This window comes from Juglans microcarpa x Juglans regia, chromosome 5S, assembly GCF_004785595.1.
Source record: "Juglans microcarpa x Juglans regia isolate MS1-56 chromosome 5S, Jm3101_v1.0, whole genome shotgun sequence".
Classification (NCBI taxonomy): domain Eukaryota; kingdom Viridiplantae; phylum Streptophyta; class Magnoliopsida; order Fagales; family Juglandaceae; genus Juglans; species Juglans microcarpa x Juglans regia.
In genome coordinates, this window is record NC_054603.1 from 28,481,801 (window position 1) to 28,495,972 (window position 14,172).

Below are 14,172 nucleotides of genomic sequence, written 5' to 3' on the forward strand. Positions count from 1 at the left end.
CATAATCCATAACGTAACTAGCATTACTATATATATATATATATATATATATATATATATAGTAATACTATATACAATTATATAACTGTAAAATGCATAAACGGTGTATAATTTTTTTTGAAAAAGAATGCAGTTTACTATTAAAAAATTAATTTTTTTCATGTGCGTCTCATATTTTATTCAATTTTTTTAAAACAATTATTTAACAGTTACACAATTCACAATTACAAATATATATCCTCATGTATTATTACTTGGATTGGAACACGTGGAATCGGTAGAAAAACTCATTTCTACTTCCGAGGGGTCGACGGGCTTAAGCGAGTTTCTTTCAGGGCAAGATGGTCATACTTGGGGTTGGAATTTAGGCCCAACTTGTCCGATTCATGGTAAGCTCAATTGGAGCGACTGCTGTAGCCCGGCCCACTATGCAGATCCATAGACTAGGTATCATTTCTTATATAGCAGCGAGATACAGATTCCAGGGTCTCCTTTCTTCGTGGTCGAAATTGAGGTCGAGCCAAACAATCCCGCCTGACAACGTAAGCGTTTCAAACCCTTTTTTTAATCTCTTTTCCTTTTATTTTCTGTGCTATTAATTTTTTGACCCATTTGGTTCTCATTGTTGATTCTGCGGTTGCCTAGATCTGACATCTAACAAAATTAGGGTGCCTAGATCTATATTTGTTTGTAATTTGACTAATTTCCTTGATCCATTTAGGGCTTCAAAATTTATGGATTGCATTTTTTTGTTAGATTTTGGTCTGGGAACCTGTAATCTGAGCTGCTTTTCCTGGTAATCCGTAAAATTAATTACAGTTAATTCCGGAAAGAAAATCACAGTTTTAACTTCGGCTTTGTTTGAATTCCAGTCCTTGATCTGTTTTTATGAATCGTAAATTTGCTCTTTCTGCTCTGGAATGGGTATCTTGTAAGGGGCCTGATTGGGTGGCTGCTTGTATCAAGGGAAAAGTGATGGAAATGGGGATGGAAGGCTACTGCATTGGAAATGCAGTATGCATGCGATGTGTTTGAAAAAATGTAAAAGAGATGAACACAGGGAAGAAGATGATGAAAATATGGAAATAGTATTAGATAGTAACGCTGGAATTCTTTGAGGGAATTCCTTCCTCCAGACAAACAAAACAAACTTAGATTCTTCTAGATTTCCCATCCCTCCACCACCACCCCCTCCCTTGTAAATATACTAGAAGACTCCCCTTCATTCAACAACTACCAGCAAAAGGCCATGGGCCACTTATCTAGACCCGTGGGCCACTAGCAACTCTAACAATCAATTAAAATAAAAGATAACAAGTAGGAGGCCCATCAAGCCCAGCCCAAATTAATTGGGTTCATAACAAATTCCCCCCTTTAAGCAACCTTGTCCTCAAGGTTGGAGCATTAATAATGTGAGGCCCCTTCTGAGCAGATTTACAAGCTTTGACATCTCCCTTCCTAGAAAGATCACGTAATGATGCCTCCAGCTTATCATGTATCACTAAGCATTGATTGATGATATTTCGGACCTGCTGAACGGCTGCTTGCACCTCATCCCACTGCACTTTGCCATTAAAATGGAGAAGCCTTGGAGATTAACAAATCCACGTGCATGTACACAATGCATATCCTCACTCGGAGATATAACCTTGGCACTCAGATCTACAGCAACACAATTACTGGCGGCCGCTCGAATAAACTTCACCACTAGGCCAATCGCTTCTTCATCAGTAGCCTTATTATCAAAACAAACAAGAAGAATTTGATAGGCAACTGAACTTCTAAGTTGCTTGCTGCGAGTATCATATCCTGAAATGCATTCCACAGCTCACAAGCAGTTTAAGTCCCTAGGAACTCTGCAAGCAAGTGATTTTGCTATCTTGTTACAGCTGTTCTTCCATTCTTTCTCTGTGAAGTAACTGATAAGTGATTGTATACATTCGTATAAATGCACCATCAGACCATGAAGCTGGTGATCTAAGGACAGAAAAATAATGACTTCAACTAACTCTTCGGCTTCTGAGGTTGAAAGGATAGAGAGTTTATTCCTTACTTGACTACAAGCAACAGCAAATCTGACCCAAGATCTAATATTTTGAGGTGGCCCTCCACAGTTAGAAAACCAGCATGCAAAGAGTCTGTTGAATGAAAACTTATATTGCAATCCATAAATTTCAAGAGCCCCTTTTAATTCAAAATATCTAGGAAGCCAATCAATCAGTACAGGCTCATCTTTTGATGACAAAACAGCACCAGGTCCCCCATGAACTCGAAGGCTAAGGTCCATTTTTTTTGGACCCAAACATTCAGGTGTAACCTGCCCAGATAGTGTGCAAATATATAGTGTAAAACCCATTGTCTCAACCATTTTTAATCCACAGCTTGCTTCAGCTTCAGTATCAACACAACCCATCTTGTAAAGATCTTCATCATCCTTTATCACCACAATTAAGATTGAAAACATGCCATTATCAGGGTCTAACACCCTCTCAAGCAATTCATCAAACATGTTAAAAACAACCCAGGAATTTTTTAAATAAATCTCATAGCAAAGAAACTCTCTCATTTCCATAAGAAAATCCCATAATATAGTAATCTGCTTACTACTTTCCAGGATATCAACCCAACAAATAACGAAATTACCACATGTAGAGATAGTCTTCTGGAAGTTCCCAGCTCGATGGGTGTGGACTCCTGTGGCAATCACGACTGCTTCTATTTCACCCTCTTCACATGTGGCAGCAAGGGATTGAAAAGCATTATGGTTTGCAAAATCTTCAAACTGAATGAGGACTTTTTTCTCATAATTCTGCTTCACTGCGGTCATGAAATCATGAAGAAGTTCAGCATATTCCTGCCCAGTAGCCTTCCTTTGCCGCAGTGTATAAGGAAATTTTTTAGATGACAGCTCCTCCACGGCATTCTTGCTAAGTCCACTCATCAAACTCATCTCTGCATTCCACACTGTATTTCCCCATTTTGTGGTTTCTTCAGCCAAAAGCTCAGCAGATGATCCTTGCAGCTCGGTTAGCCTCTCTTCTTCAACAAAATCGTGCTCAAAACTGATAGGTGAATGGATTGGAAGTTTAAGATCCTCCTTTGGCCAGTTCACAACAGCCTTGGAAAATTCTGGGGACACAGAGTCTAGGATATCTTTTAGCAAAAAATTTCTTACTCTTAAAATTTTCAACACTCTCAACCATGCGGGCCTTTTCATCACTCTTCATCAAACCAAATGCTGGGGTACACTTTTCATCCCTTCTAGAATTGCCTACACGGCAACCATGCTGTTCATCAGGGGCAGTGTCCTCAATATTAGTTGACCGCATTGCAACCTTTTCAATCTCCTCTCCTGCACCCGTAAATGCATCAACTAGGTAATCTCTTCCTCTATCAAAGGGTTCAAAAACCACTTTAAGTGGCAATATATCAAATAGAGAGTGAGCAAATAGTTTCTTACCCATCAGATTTTCAGGTTGTTGCAGGTCGGCAGTGAGCTTGGCCCGCATCTTGGATCCAAGGAAGGCGTCGCCGAAGAGATTTTTGGAACGTGAAGAGGGTTGGGCTTGTATTTTTTGGGATGGTGGAGTTTCTGAGATGCAAGTGATTTTTGGGGATGGTGAGGTTTCTGAGAAGCGAGTGATTTTTGGGGACGACAATGAGTTTTGCTTTTCTCTTTCTCGCTTCGTCTCTCTCCAAATCTCTTCTCCACTTTGACTGCCTCTTCTTTTCCTTCCTCTACAAGTTCATCTTCATCTGTCAATTCATTTGCCATCTGCAGTACTGAGTTTTGTATTTCTTTGGTTGAATCCGTAGCTTCCTTTTCTACTCCCTCTAATTTTTTTGAGCCGAATTCTTCCCTCCTCATATCCAGAAGAAGATACCCAGTTCTCAGTATTTTTGTGTCTGTTAACTCAACCTCATCTTCCAGAAGAACATATCAATCCTTCAATATTTGTTGTTCCAATGGATAGATATGTCTTCCATGTGCGTATTCAATGTTCAGCTTCATATAATAAATCGTAAAGGAACGTTCAACTAAGATTTTTAAATTTTTTCCATTTGAACATTTCACTATTAAGGACCATTTGTTCAGGATCTCTATACAATTCATCATAGAGTGCAAGGTGATAATTTTGAAAACATACTTGAAGTTCTACATTACTCAGCTCCATGGCAAGATTGTGGGCTCTAGATACCACTTATAAGGGGCCTGATTGGGTGGCTGCTTGTATCAATGGAAAAGTGATGTAAATGGGGATAGAAGGCTACTGCGTTGGAAATGCAGTATGCATGCAATGTGTTTGACAAAATGTAAAAGAGATGAACACAGGGACGAAGATGATGAAAATATGGAAATATTATTAGATAGTCATGCTGGAATTCTTCGAGGGAATTCCTTCCTCCAGACAAACAAAACAAACTTAGATTCTTCTAGATTTCCCATCCCTCCACCACCACCCCCTGTAAATGTACTAGAAGATGCCCCTTCATTCAACAACTACCAGCAAAAGGCCATGGGCCACTTATCTAGATCCGTGGGCCACTAACAACTCTAACAATCAATTAAAATAAAAGATAACAAGTAGGAGGCCCATCAAGCCCAGCCCAAATTAATTGGTTCATAACAGTAATTTGACTAATTCCTTTGATCCATTTTGGGCTTCAAAATTTATGGATTGCATTTTTTTGTTAGATTTTGGTCTGGGAACCTGTAATCTGAGCTGCTTTTCCTGGTAATCCGTAAAATTAATTACAGTTAATTCTGGAAAGAAAATCACATTTTTAACTTCGGCTTTTTTTGAATTCCAGTCCTTGATCTGTTTTTATGAATTGTAAATTTGCTCTTTCTGCGCTGGAATGGGTATCTTTTACGGCCATGGGGACGGGTTTAAGTCCATAACCGGGCTAAGAAATTGACTTTCTAGAAAGCATTCATTTTTAATTTGTTGCTTATATTCGAGGGAAATTATAGTTTGAGCTTGAGTTCACCTTTGATATGGCCTCTATTAATGTTTCTTGTTTACTTCTGGGAATTCCTTTTTAACAAGAATGAGAAAGGGCATTGCGATATTCCTGCTGGTTCCTGGTACTAATTGGCTATTTTTTGCATGTTTTTTAACAGATGTTTGATGATCAAGACCTCGGCTTCTTTGCCAATTTTCTTGGCGTCTTCATTTTTGCACTGGTGATAGCATACCATTATGTGATGGCTGACCCAAAATATGAAGGGAACTGAGGTTTTGTCGTATTTTGATGTGTTCACAATAGAGATGTTGAACTATTTTGTAGACTGAGCTGTTTCATGAGTGGATATAACTTGTAGTCAAAGTCTTTGCTTTGCAGCAATGAATGCATGCTTTAAATCTTCGCGTACAATAGTTGCAGTGCTTCTAGATAGCTCCCTTACACTTCACAAGTTTAATTCGATAGAATCTTTATCTATTCAGTAACATATTTTTGCTTTGCATTTGTGTTTTAACAACTGCATTAATTTTGGTGAGACTTGATTTTTGATTGTTGAGATACTCTATCTCCAAGTGCATGTTGTTGACTGGCGGTGGCAGTGTGGTGAAGGGGAGGTGCCAATAATGTCATGTAGGAAATCTAGGTATAGCCATAGGGATCAAAATGACCTGTCATTGAGGAACTTTGGAGTATACACTTTACTTTTTCTATGAACAACAAATGAAACTATTCAGTATCCTATCTAGTCTTTGCATTCATTTGGGGATTTGAGCTCCAATTTCTACATTTGCTCAAATTCCTGGGGTTATCATGTTGGACTCATTGAATGCTCTACTATTTCTTATGGATGCCATATATGTTCCTTGATATCAAAATGTCCAAGAACTTGGGTTTGCTGTATCACTCCTCTTGCATGTGCTTGCATGATTGTCAATTTTACCCACTCCTAAATGTTTCTAGGTTGTGGTGCTGTTGGAGTTGGATTTTACTAGCATACTCCTGAATGTTGCTCGGAGGGTTTGTTATTAGACATTGTGTAGGCAGAGCATTGTCTTTACAGGAAATCTTGCTCAAGTTTTTGTGCTTGAAGGATTATTTCATTTGACTAGTTCTTTTCCTTCTCTATCCTCACTGTTTCTTTCGTCAGAGTATTGATGATGAACCCTAGAACACACCGACAAAGAATCATCTCATATTTGAGCTTGTTCTCACCTTGTTGGCACAAATTGTCATCCACTTTCTTTGATTGTTGGAGAAGGGAGCTTACAAAGTTCTCACCAACATTTTCATCTGTACTTGGAACCCTAATTGCAATTGCATTTGTTGATTTCTCCAACCCAATGCCATGAGATACCTCTTTGTTTTGCAACTCCTTTCCAACTGCTGCAATATACTTGATTTTTAAGCCACACATTCCAGGCATTTCAATTTAGGGTTCCCTTCTTTCTTAGAACGTTCTGGGAACTCCTCCAAAGCAACGAGAACTCTCGGTGATACCCTTAGAGATTTCTAAATTATAAGTCAAATAGTATGTGATCCTCATTTTATATCTATAGGAGTTTATTTTAACAGATACCCTATAACGATGAAAACCAGAAATCCGGTTCCAACTCTGCTTCTGCAATAAACCTTTCTAGCTTTTAGTTTGAAGAGCCCATGTTCTCTTCAACCTGAAGAACCATGGCTTCAAGGCGGTCGTGAAGCGCCCTAAGGCTACTGATGGTTTAGTTTGACTGGAGTTGCTGCTTGTGCTGGATGCACGAGTATTTCCACTACTGATGGTTTAGTATGTGATTCGAGCATTAGCAAACTCAGGAGGAGGGTCATAATTTTTCCTACCCAATATTGATAGTGTTCCTATAACTGCCGACATCCTAACAAAATGATCGAAAGTAGAAGAGATCAAGCACACATGTCGTCCCTTCCTAAACTAATGGCGATTGAGAGTCCTGTTCAGTATCCATTTTCTTTGTTTATGCATGAACCAAACAACACAGAAATCTGAAAATACTGAGCATTTGGACGCAAAAACCAAATATTGTATCACTTGTTTCCTTCCGTTCTGATGTTTTGAGAGTCAATTTCTATAATACAGTGAGGATTTTGGGTACTGACTCATCTAGGAGTTCCATGCAATCGAAGAAGAACGAAGCTGGCAGCAAATCTTCAGGGGTCATGATTCATGAAACGGGTTTTAAGGTTCGGTTATAACGCATCTGAAAAATTTCCTGTTTTGTCCCACCAAGGGAACAGGCCTTTTATTTACAGCTCTTAACTGTTACATGCAGTTCCATGATTACAAATGTGTTATTTTTCTTCTTAGAATGCCCATATATTTGCTACTTAAAACTTGATTTAAATATGTCAAATCTACAAGCAACAATGTTAAGCGAAATAAGTTGACATGAATGTTTTTACGAGCATTCAAAATATGATAATAGTCTTGCCCCCAGCTTGGGGTGCAAATACTTTTGCTCTCCTAATGCTTGTTGTGGCCAACACTTTGCTTGTTCACGATGCTTGCCGAAATTGTGAGTTTCATGCTCCTTTACATTGTAGGCCTAGGGGTGAGCACTTTCGCTTTCGTGGTGCCTGCCTGTGGGTAGACACTTCTGCTCTCCTTGGGGGCGAGCACTTTTACTCTCCCTGAGGGTGATCACTTTTGCGCTTAACGTTGCTCACTTGGCAGGCGATCACTTTTTCTTTCCTTAGGATATTGTAGTGGAGCATCATATTCCTTAAATTGCAGTCATAACTTCAAAAGTGATTCCCAAGTTTCGTCAACCAAAGAAAAACAATATTTAAAAACAACTTCAGTAATTCCATTCTTCCATCATAATCGGACTCGTCTTGCTTTTAGTACTTCATGGCTCCCCATATAAACCGTGTGCATCTACTAGTTACCTTCACCACATGACAGGTAGCACCTACCTGTGGGTTCATCTCGAGAATATTTAGGCTCCACGAAAAATATTTCACCATAAGTACTCTACTGCCCTCCACTAGCTAGAAGACTCTTACCCTCGCTCTGGGGCCATTACTTTCCCGTTCAAGGTCATTAGTTGTTATTTATCAATATAGGGGATTCCACTCGATATTTACTCACTTCAGAGTAGATAGAAAAATTTCATTAAGATAATCCCTCATACTAGCATTGAGGTCGTAAAAAAATAATTTTTTTCCAATGCATGACATGTGGTCCGTTGCATGTATACATGAGGATGTCATTTAATCATGACATGACATGTGAATAACTTATAACAAATACGACATATATAATGATCATGAAACACTTTCATATAACCATATTCATCTTATCTAAGTGTTAGTAGCAGCTAACTTGCAAACTCCTCGTCTAAATAAGTATTGCCGTGTGCTGCAAATGAGTGATACTAGCGTTATTGCAAAATCGCACTTTAACCTCTAAACTTCCAATAATTGTAATATGGCCCCAAAATTTATAAAAAGTTGCAAAATGCGTATAACTTTTATGCTAAATCCGTTTCTAACCTCAACGTTATTTTTCATACAACAAGTCAAAGATAAATACCAAGTTTGAAACCTTGAGTATAAACATTTCACTAATTGAGATTTAAACCTAAGTTCACAATTGCAAACACTTAAATCGAAAATAAATACTTGATTGTACTCTAAAACAGAACTCTAAACATGATTACACTCTTGATGCATGCAACGTATGTTCAGATTTAAAGAAAAAGATCAACTAACATGTATGTGAACATCAACACCCAAAACCGAGACTTAATCAAGTTGGTCTTGCTCCTTATTGTGCTTTTAATGCATAGATCACCAAAGCAACTAAAAGCTCTAAACATAAACATGTTCAAAATAGTTTCTTGAAGATACTAACTCCAAGTAAACATATAAACCGAAACATATTTTGAAAGGAAACCATATACACAAACTAAGGCTCAAAACCGAGACATGTACTTAGAAAACTCTTGAAAATATCTCTCATCTACTTGTATTTTGAAGGCTTTTTAAACATCTAAACCATGCACATCATTTACAAGCCTAGTCCGAGTCCTTAACATCATGTTATTCATAAAAATCCAACATTTGTGAAGATCAAACTCGAAATCAACCATTTAGAACATCAAGATACTAACCGAGACATGTATCAACTCTAAGTGGCATTCTAAACTCTTATACCTTGAATCTCATGCAGGGATCATACATTCAAATAATATATTTCATTTATAAATTCAAACAAAGTTCTGTACACACCATTTAAGTCATAAAAATCCATCCTTTGCAAAATTCAAACTCAAACTAACAACTCTAACCATAATGCTAACCGAGAATTTCAACCAACATCTACCTCAAATATTCAACATAAGCTTCCATAAAAAACATCTACCTCAAATATTCAACATAAGCTTCCATAAAAATGTTTCAAACCACTTCTTAATATAATAATCTAACAAGTTCTGAAATAGAGAGAGAATGTATGTAACTCATGGAAGCTCAAATCTTGGAGCAAATCCGATTCCCTCTACACTAAGCACTAACAAACACTCTCTCGGTTACTCAAAGACTTTGGTGATTGTGAGCTATGATTTTTTGTAAAGTAACTGAAGTGGTGTGTGTAGAAAAGGGATGGCAAGGGACAAGGTAACTCTAGCCATGTAGAAGGAAAACAGGAAATGAGCTGTTGGTTTAGAGTTAAAACCCGCCCAAGCTGTCTCTTGTTTAAGCTTTAATGCCAAATGGATGGTCTTAGATCTTCTAATAATTGTGCTAACCTTGAGGCTCTCTAGAGGTGCAAACTAAGTTGCTGAATGTTGGACAGGTGGACGATTTCTACAGAAGAAAATGATGAAGAAGAACTGAAGGGGAGGCTCGACCACATCCCTTGTCCTTGCTTCAAGTTTTCTAGCTTTTGTGTGACCAATGAATGGCCTGAAGTTTCAATGAGCATATTGTCCATAAATTACTGAAATAACGTTCTCATTGAAATTGGTTGACCAAAATGAGTGAATATTATTGGTGGTGATGGGTGGCACACATCAAGAGCATGGGGAAAACAAAATATGAAAAGAGAAGGCTTGGTATAGACTACTAGTTCCATCTCATTCTCTAACCTTTTTGCCAAGTGTATATGACAAGATGATGAAATGAAAGGAGATGGCTCAACCATGTGTTTAGGGCTGCAAAGTTTACTTTCCAGGTGGTGCTGGATGGAGGAACCATTGTTGGTGAGGTGGCAAAGTGGGCTGCCATGTGTGAAACTTGGATTCGGCCACATGGCGCCAAGTCAACACAAAAAGGTTTTTACAACACCAAAGTTCTTAAAAAAAAAAAAAGAAAAAAGAAAAATCTAACTAGAGCAATGATATCAATCTTTTGTTTAATTATGATCTTAAGTTTTTCAAATAAATCCAAGAAGCTCCGGTTTAATTAAGAATCATACTTGATCTTGGGCCTTAAATGTAAAATGTTTTTCTAGCCCAATCCATGGTCTCTTATAATTGTCATTAGATCAATGGTCCAAAGTTTTCATGCAAATCCTTTGATTTATATTTTCTTTAGGGTGTCACATCCTGGGCCGAGCACTTTCACTCTCCCTAGTCTCTAGTGCTCACCATGGGGTGAGCACTTTGCTTTTCCATGTTGTTCGCTGAGGTGGTGAGCTTCATGATCCTTAGCATTGCTCGCTTAGGTGCGATACTTTCATTTTTCACGAAGCTTGCCGAAGTGGGGAGCTTCAAGCGAGCAACATGAGGAGAAAGAAGTGCTTGCAAACTTGGCTAGCATTGTGCAAAGGAAAGTGTCCACCATCCTTGTGAGCAAGAGTGCTTAAGATTGTATAGCATTGCCTATCGCATAATGAGCACCACGACTAACACCCGAGCAACTAGCGTGCGAATACTTACGGGGTAAGCATCGTGCTTGTCCTTGAGATAATCCCAAGTAAGAGCATCGTGCTCTCCCTTTGCTCGGTTATCCCGAGTAGGGTCTTGTGAAGATTGGCCATACTCGTGAATCCTAGGCAAGAGCATTGGCATTACTTGGTGATCCCGAGCAAATAAATATTTTCTTCCTCTGCCTGCTTGGTAATCCCAAGAGTATACTTTCTTCTCGCTTGGTGATCCTGAGTAGGGTCTTGCGGAAATAGACCTTGCTCGGGAATCCCAAGCAAGAGCATTGACTTGCTCTGTGATCCTAAGTAGCTTCTTGTGAGCATCAACCTTGCTTGGTTAAAAAAAAAAAAAAAGGGCTAAATCAAATAAATAAAAAAGGGAAACGAAAAAATGACTCCTTATTCCCATACCAGAAGAGGAGACACTTAAGCTAGGCCTTGATGCTAGGGTAGCCAAGAAGCACTCGATGTCCGAGGCCAATGACCTCTACTAACAAATCAAACCATTGAGATGTAGTAAACCACCGAAAATAGAAACCAAAATTCAAATAAGGTAAACAAAGTTAATTAAAAATAAAAACTCAAAAATTAAGACAAGAAGCCATCGTTCCCAACCCCAAAGGAAGAAACATTGGGGCAAATCCTTGAAGGTAGGGTTTAGAGTACCAGAACAATGGTGGACCGAGAACCTTAAAGACAAGTTGAACTGTAGACAAGAACACATAGGAGCAGAAAATGAGCAATGAAAATTATAAAGGTGTAGAGGTACCTAAACACACCAAAGCAGACCATAAAGGCAACACATTTTGTCGAGCAAGAAACTGATGCTAGGTCGGGAGTTTGGATGCCTTTTCCCAAATAGAAACGAAAGATGAGAGGTTTCATGATCAATACGACAAAGACAAAAATTCCTTAGAAACAATAGGCTAAAGATTGGATTTGGAATTGAAAAGAAACAATAAAGGGTTCTTCAATGATGGAACGAAAGAGGGAGGGGGATGACCTTTTTGGGCTGAAAATAAAAGACGTAGATAAGTTCTTTGAGGAAGACACATGTAGAAGATACTGGAAGATCTGGAGAGAGAAGATAGGGAGACGCACAAAGACATTTGTAGCAAACCTGAAATGCCATGCCTTCGTCAGAAGGAAATGCTATGCGTCTTCTTGGGATAGAAAGAGAGGGGATTCCGTCTGCAGAAAATCTAAAAATGACATGACTTTGGTAAATTCTGGGATGGCCATGTCGAGGCCATCCCATGCAGGCAATGTAATAAATAACCAAAGATACGCGTGGAGATTTGCTGGCCGATTTGCTAGTTCTTGCCAGCGCTCAGATGGAAGGAAGAAGGTGAAATAAACTACGAAGTGTATGGAATTAATTTGGTTCTCAATACCAAAACAGAGTAATATAGTTTGTATATATAGATTACAAGATGTTATCAATTACAATTTAAATCTATTTGAGCTGATAGTATCTATATACAATATTTGAATTTGAATTTAAATATTGATGTATATCAGACTTCTGTTGTGGAAGATCTTTATCTGCTGAAGACTCGGGCTTGCATGCTGAATCATGAGGATTAACTCCAATAGCCCCCCGCAAGCTGATGGGAGGAGGAATAACCTAAAGCTTGTCACAGAGAGTTGTGAAACGAGATGCAGTAAGGCCTTTGGCGAAGACATCAGCTTTTTGATCAATGGTAGAGATAAGCCGGATGATAATATCCTTGTTGAGCACTTTCTCCCTAATGAAATGGAAGTCTATTTCGATGTGTTTAATGCGAGCATGATAAATTGGATTAAAGGCCAATGAAATAGCCCCAAATTATTGCACCATATGGTTGGTGGAGTGGATAACGGAAGATGGAGTTCCTGCAAAAGCATGCGTATCCAGTATGCTTCAGCTGTAGCATAAGATAGAGCCCGATATTCTGCCTCGGTACTAGGCCGAGAGACAACGGACTGCTTTTTGGCACACCAAGAGACAAGGCATGAGCCAAAGAAGACGCCATAACCAGTTGTTGAGCGTCGATTATCAGGATCTCCAGCCCAATCCGAATCACAGTAAATTGAGTTCAGACTTTCCTTTGCTGTAGAACAAGCCGTGGTCAACACTTCCTTTAAGATAGCGAAGGACCCTTTTGAGTGCAATCCAGTGTGAAGTAGTGGGAGAGTGCATGAATTGGCACAATTGATTTACGGACTATGCGAGATCAGGCCGAGTAAGTGTGCAATACTGTAATCCATTAACAAGCTGTCTATATGTAGTAGTTTCAGTTTTAGACATGAGAGACCCCTCAAAACTAGAGAGTTTGGTTCCACTAACAAAAGGAGTAGCATACGGTTTTGCACCAATCATACTCGCTCGATGAAGAAGATCCAAAATATATTTGGACTGTCGTAGGTGTAAACCATTTGAAGTCTGATGAGCTTCCATACCCAAGAAATAGCCAAGATCACCAAGATCCTTCATGGCGAAGGATTGCTGCAGCTGTTTGATAACAGATAAAATAGTGGAAGTGTTGTTGCCTGTGATAAGAATATCATCCACGTATACAAGAACATAAATCATAATATGATTTTGGGATAATATAAACAAGGAAGAGTCCGCTGCAGATGTAGAGAAACTGAGTTCCATGAGAACTTGAGAGAGTCTATAATACCATGCATGTGGTGCCTGTTTCAAGCCATAAAGAGCCTTGTGCAGACGACACACATGCTGAGGATATTGAGGATCAACAAAGCCACGGGGTTGTTATATGTAAACAACCTCATCTAAATATCCATGTAAAAATGCATTTGAGACATCCAATTGTCGAATGCTCTGGTCAAAGTTTATTGCCAAAGCAAGGATCAGTCGAATGCTAGAAGATTTGACTACTGGGCTAAACGTTTCAGTAAAATCAACTCCACATTGTTGATCATACCCCTTGGCAACCAGCCTTGCTTTGAAGCGCTCGATAGAACCATCTGGCTTACGTTTAATTTTATAGATCCACTTATTACGTACAATGTTGTGGCCAGTAGGTTTAGGACATAGTGTCCAAGTACCATTTGAGATAAGAGCATCAAACTCTTGACCCATACCAGCTCGCCATTCAGAGGAGGTGGAAGCTTGTGAATAGCAAGTAGGTTCAGTTGGTTGAATTACACTGCTCAAAGCATGAAGTGGATGCTTTGTAGAATAAAACATTTGATGATCGGGAAATTCTTTAGGACAAAGAGAACCTGTATGGGATTGTGTTATCATTGAATGTCGATGAGGTTGAGTAGGTGGTGAGACTAGTGGGAGGTCAGAAACAGAACTATGGGAAGCT

General features: G+C 38.9%; 1 protein-coding gene across 1 annotated transcript; it reads left to right on the plus strand.

The window, feature by feature from the left end:
• Positions 1-387: 387 nt before the first annotated feature.
• On the plus strand, positions 388-5,379 carry LOC121266981. The gene is made up of 2 exons (XM_041170860.1): positions 388-542; positions 5,126-5,379. The coding sequence occupies exons 1-2, from the start codon at positions 429-431 to the stop codon at positions 5,237-5,239; spliced, it is 228 nt and encodes a 75-aa protein (XP_041026794.1). The 5' UTR covers positions 388-428; the 3' UTR covers positions 5,240-5,379.
• The last annotated feature ends 8,793 nt before the right edge of the window (positions 5,380-14,172 follow it).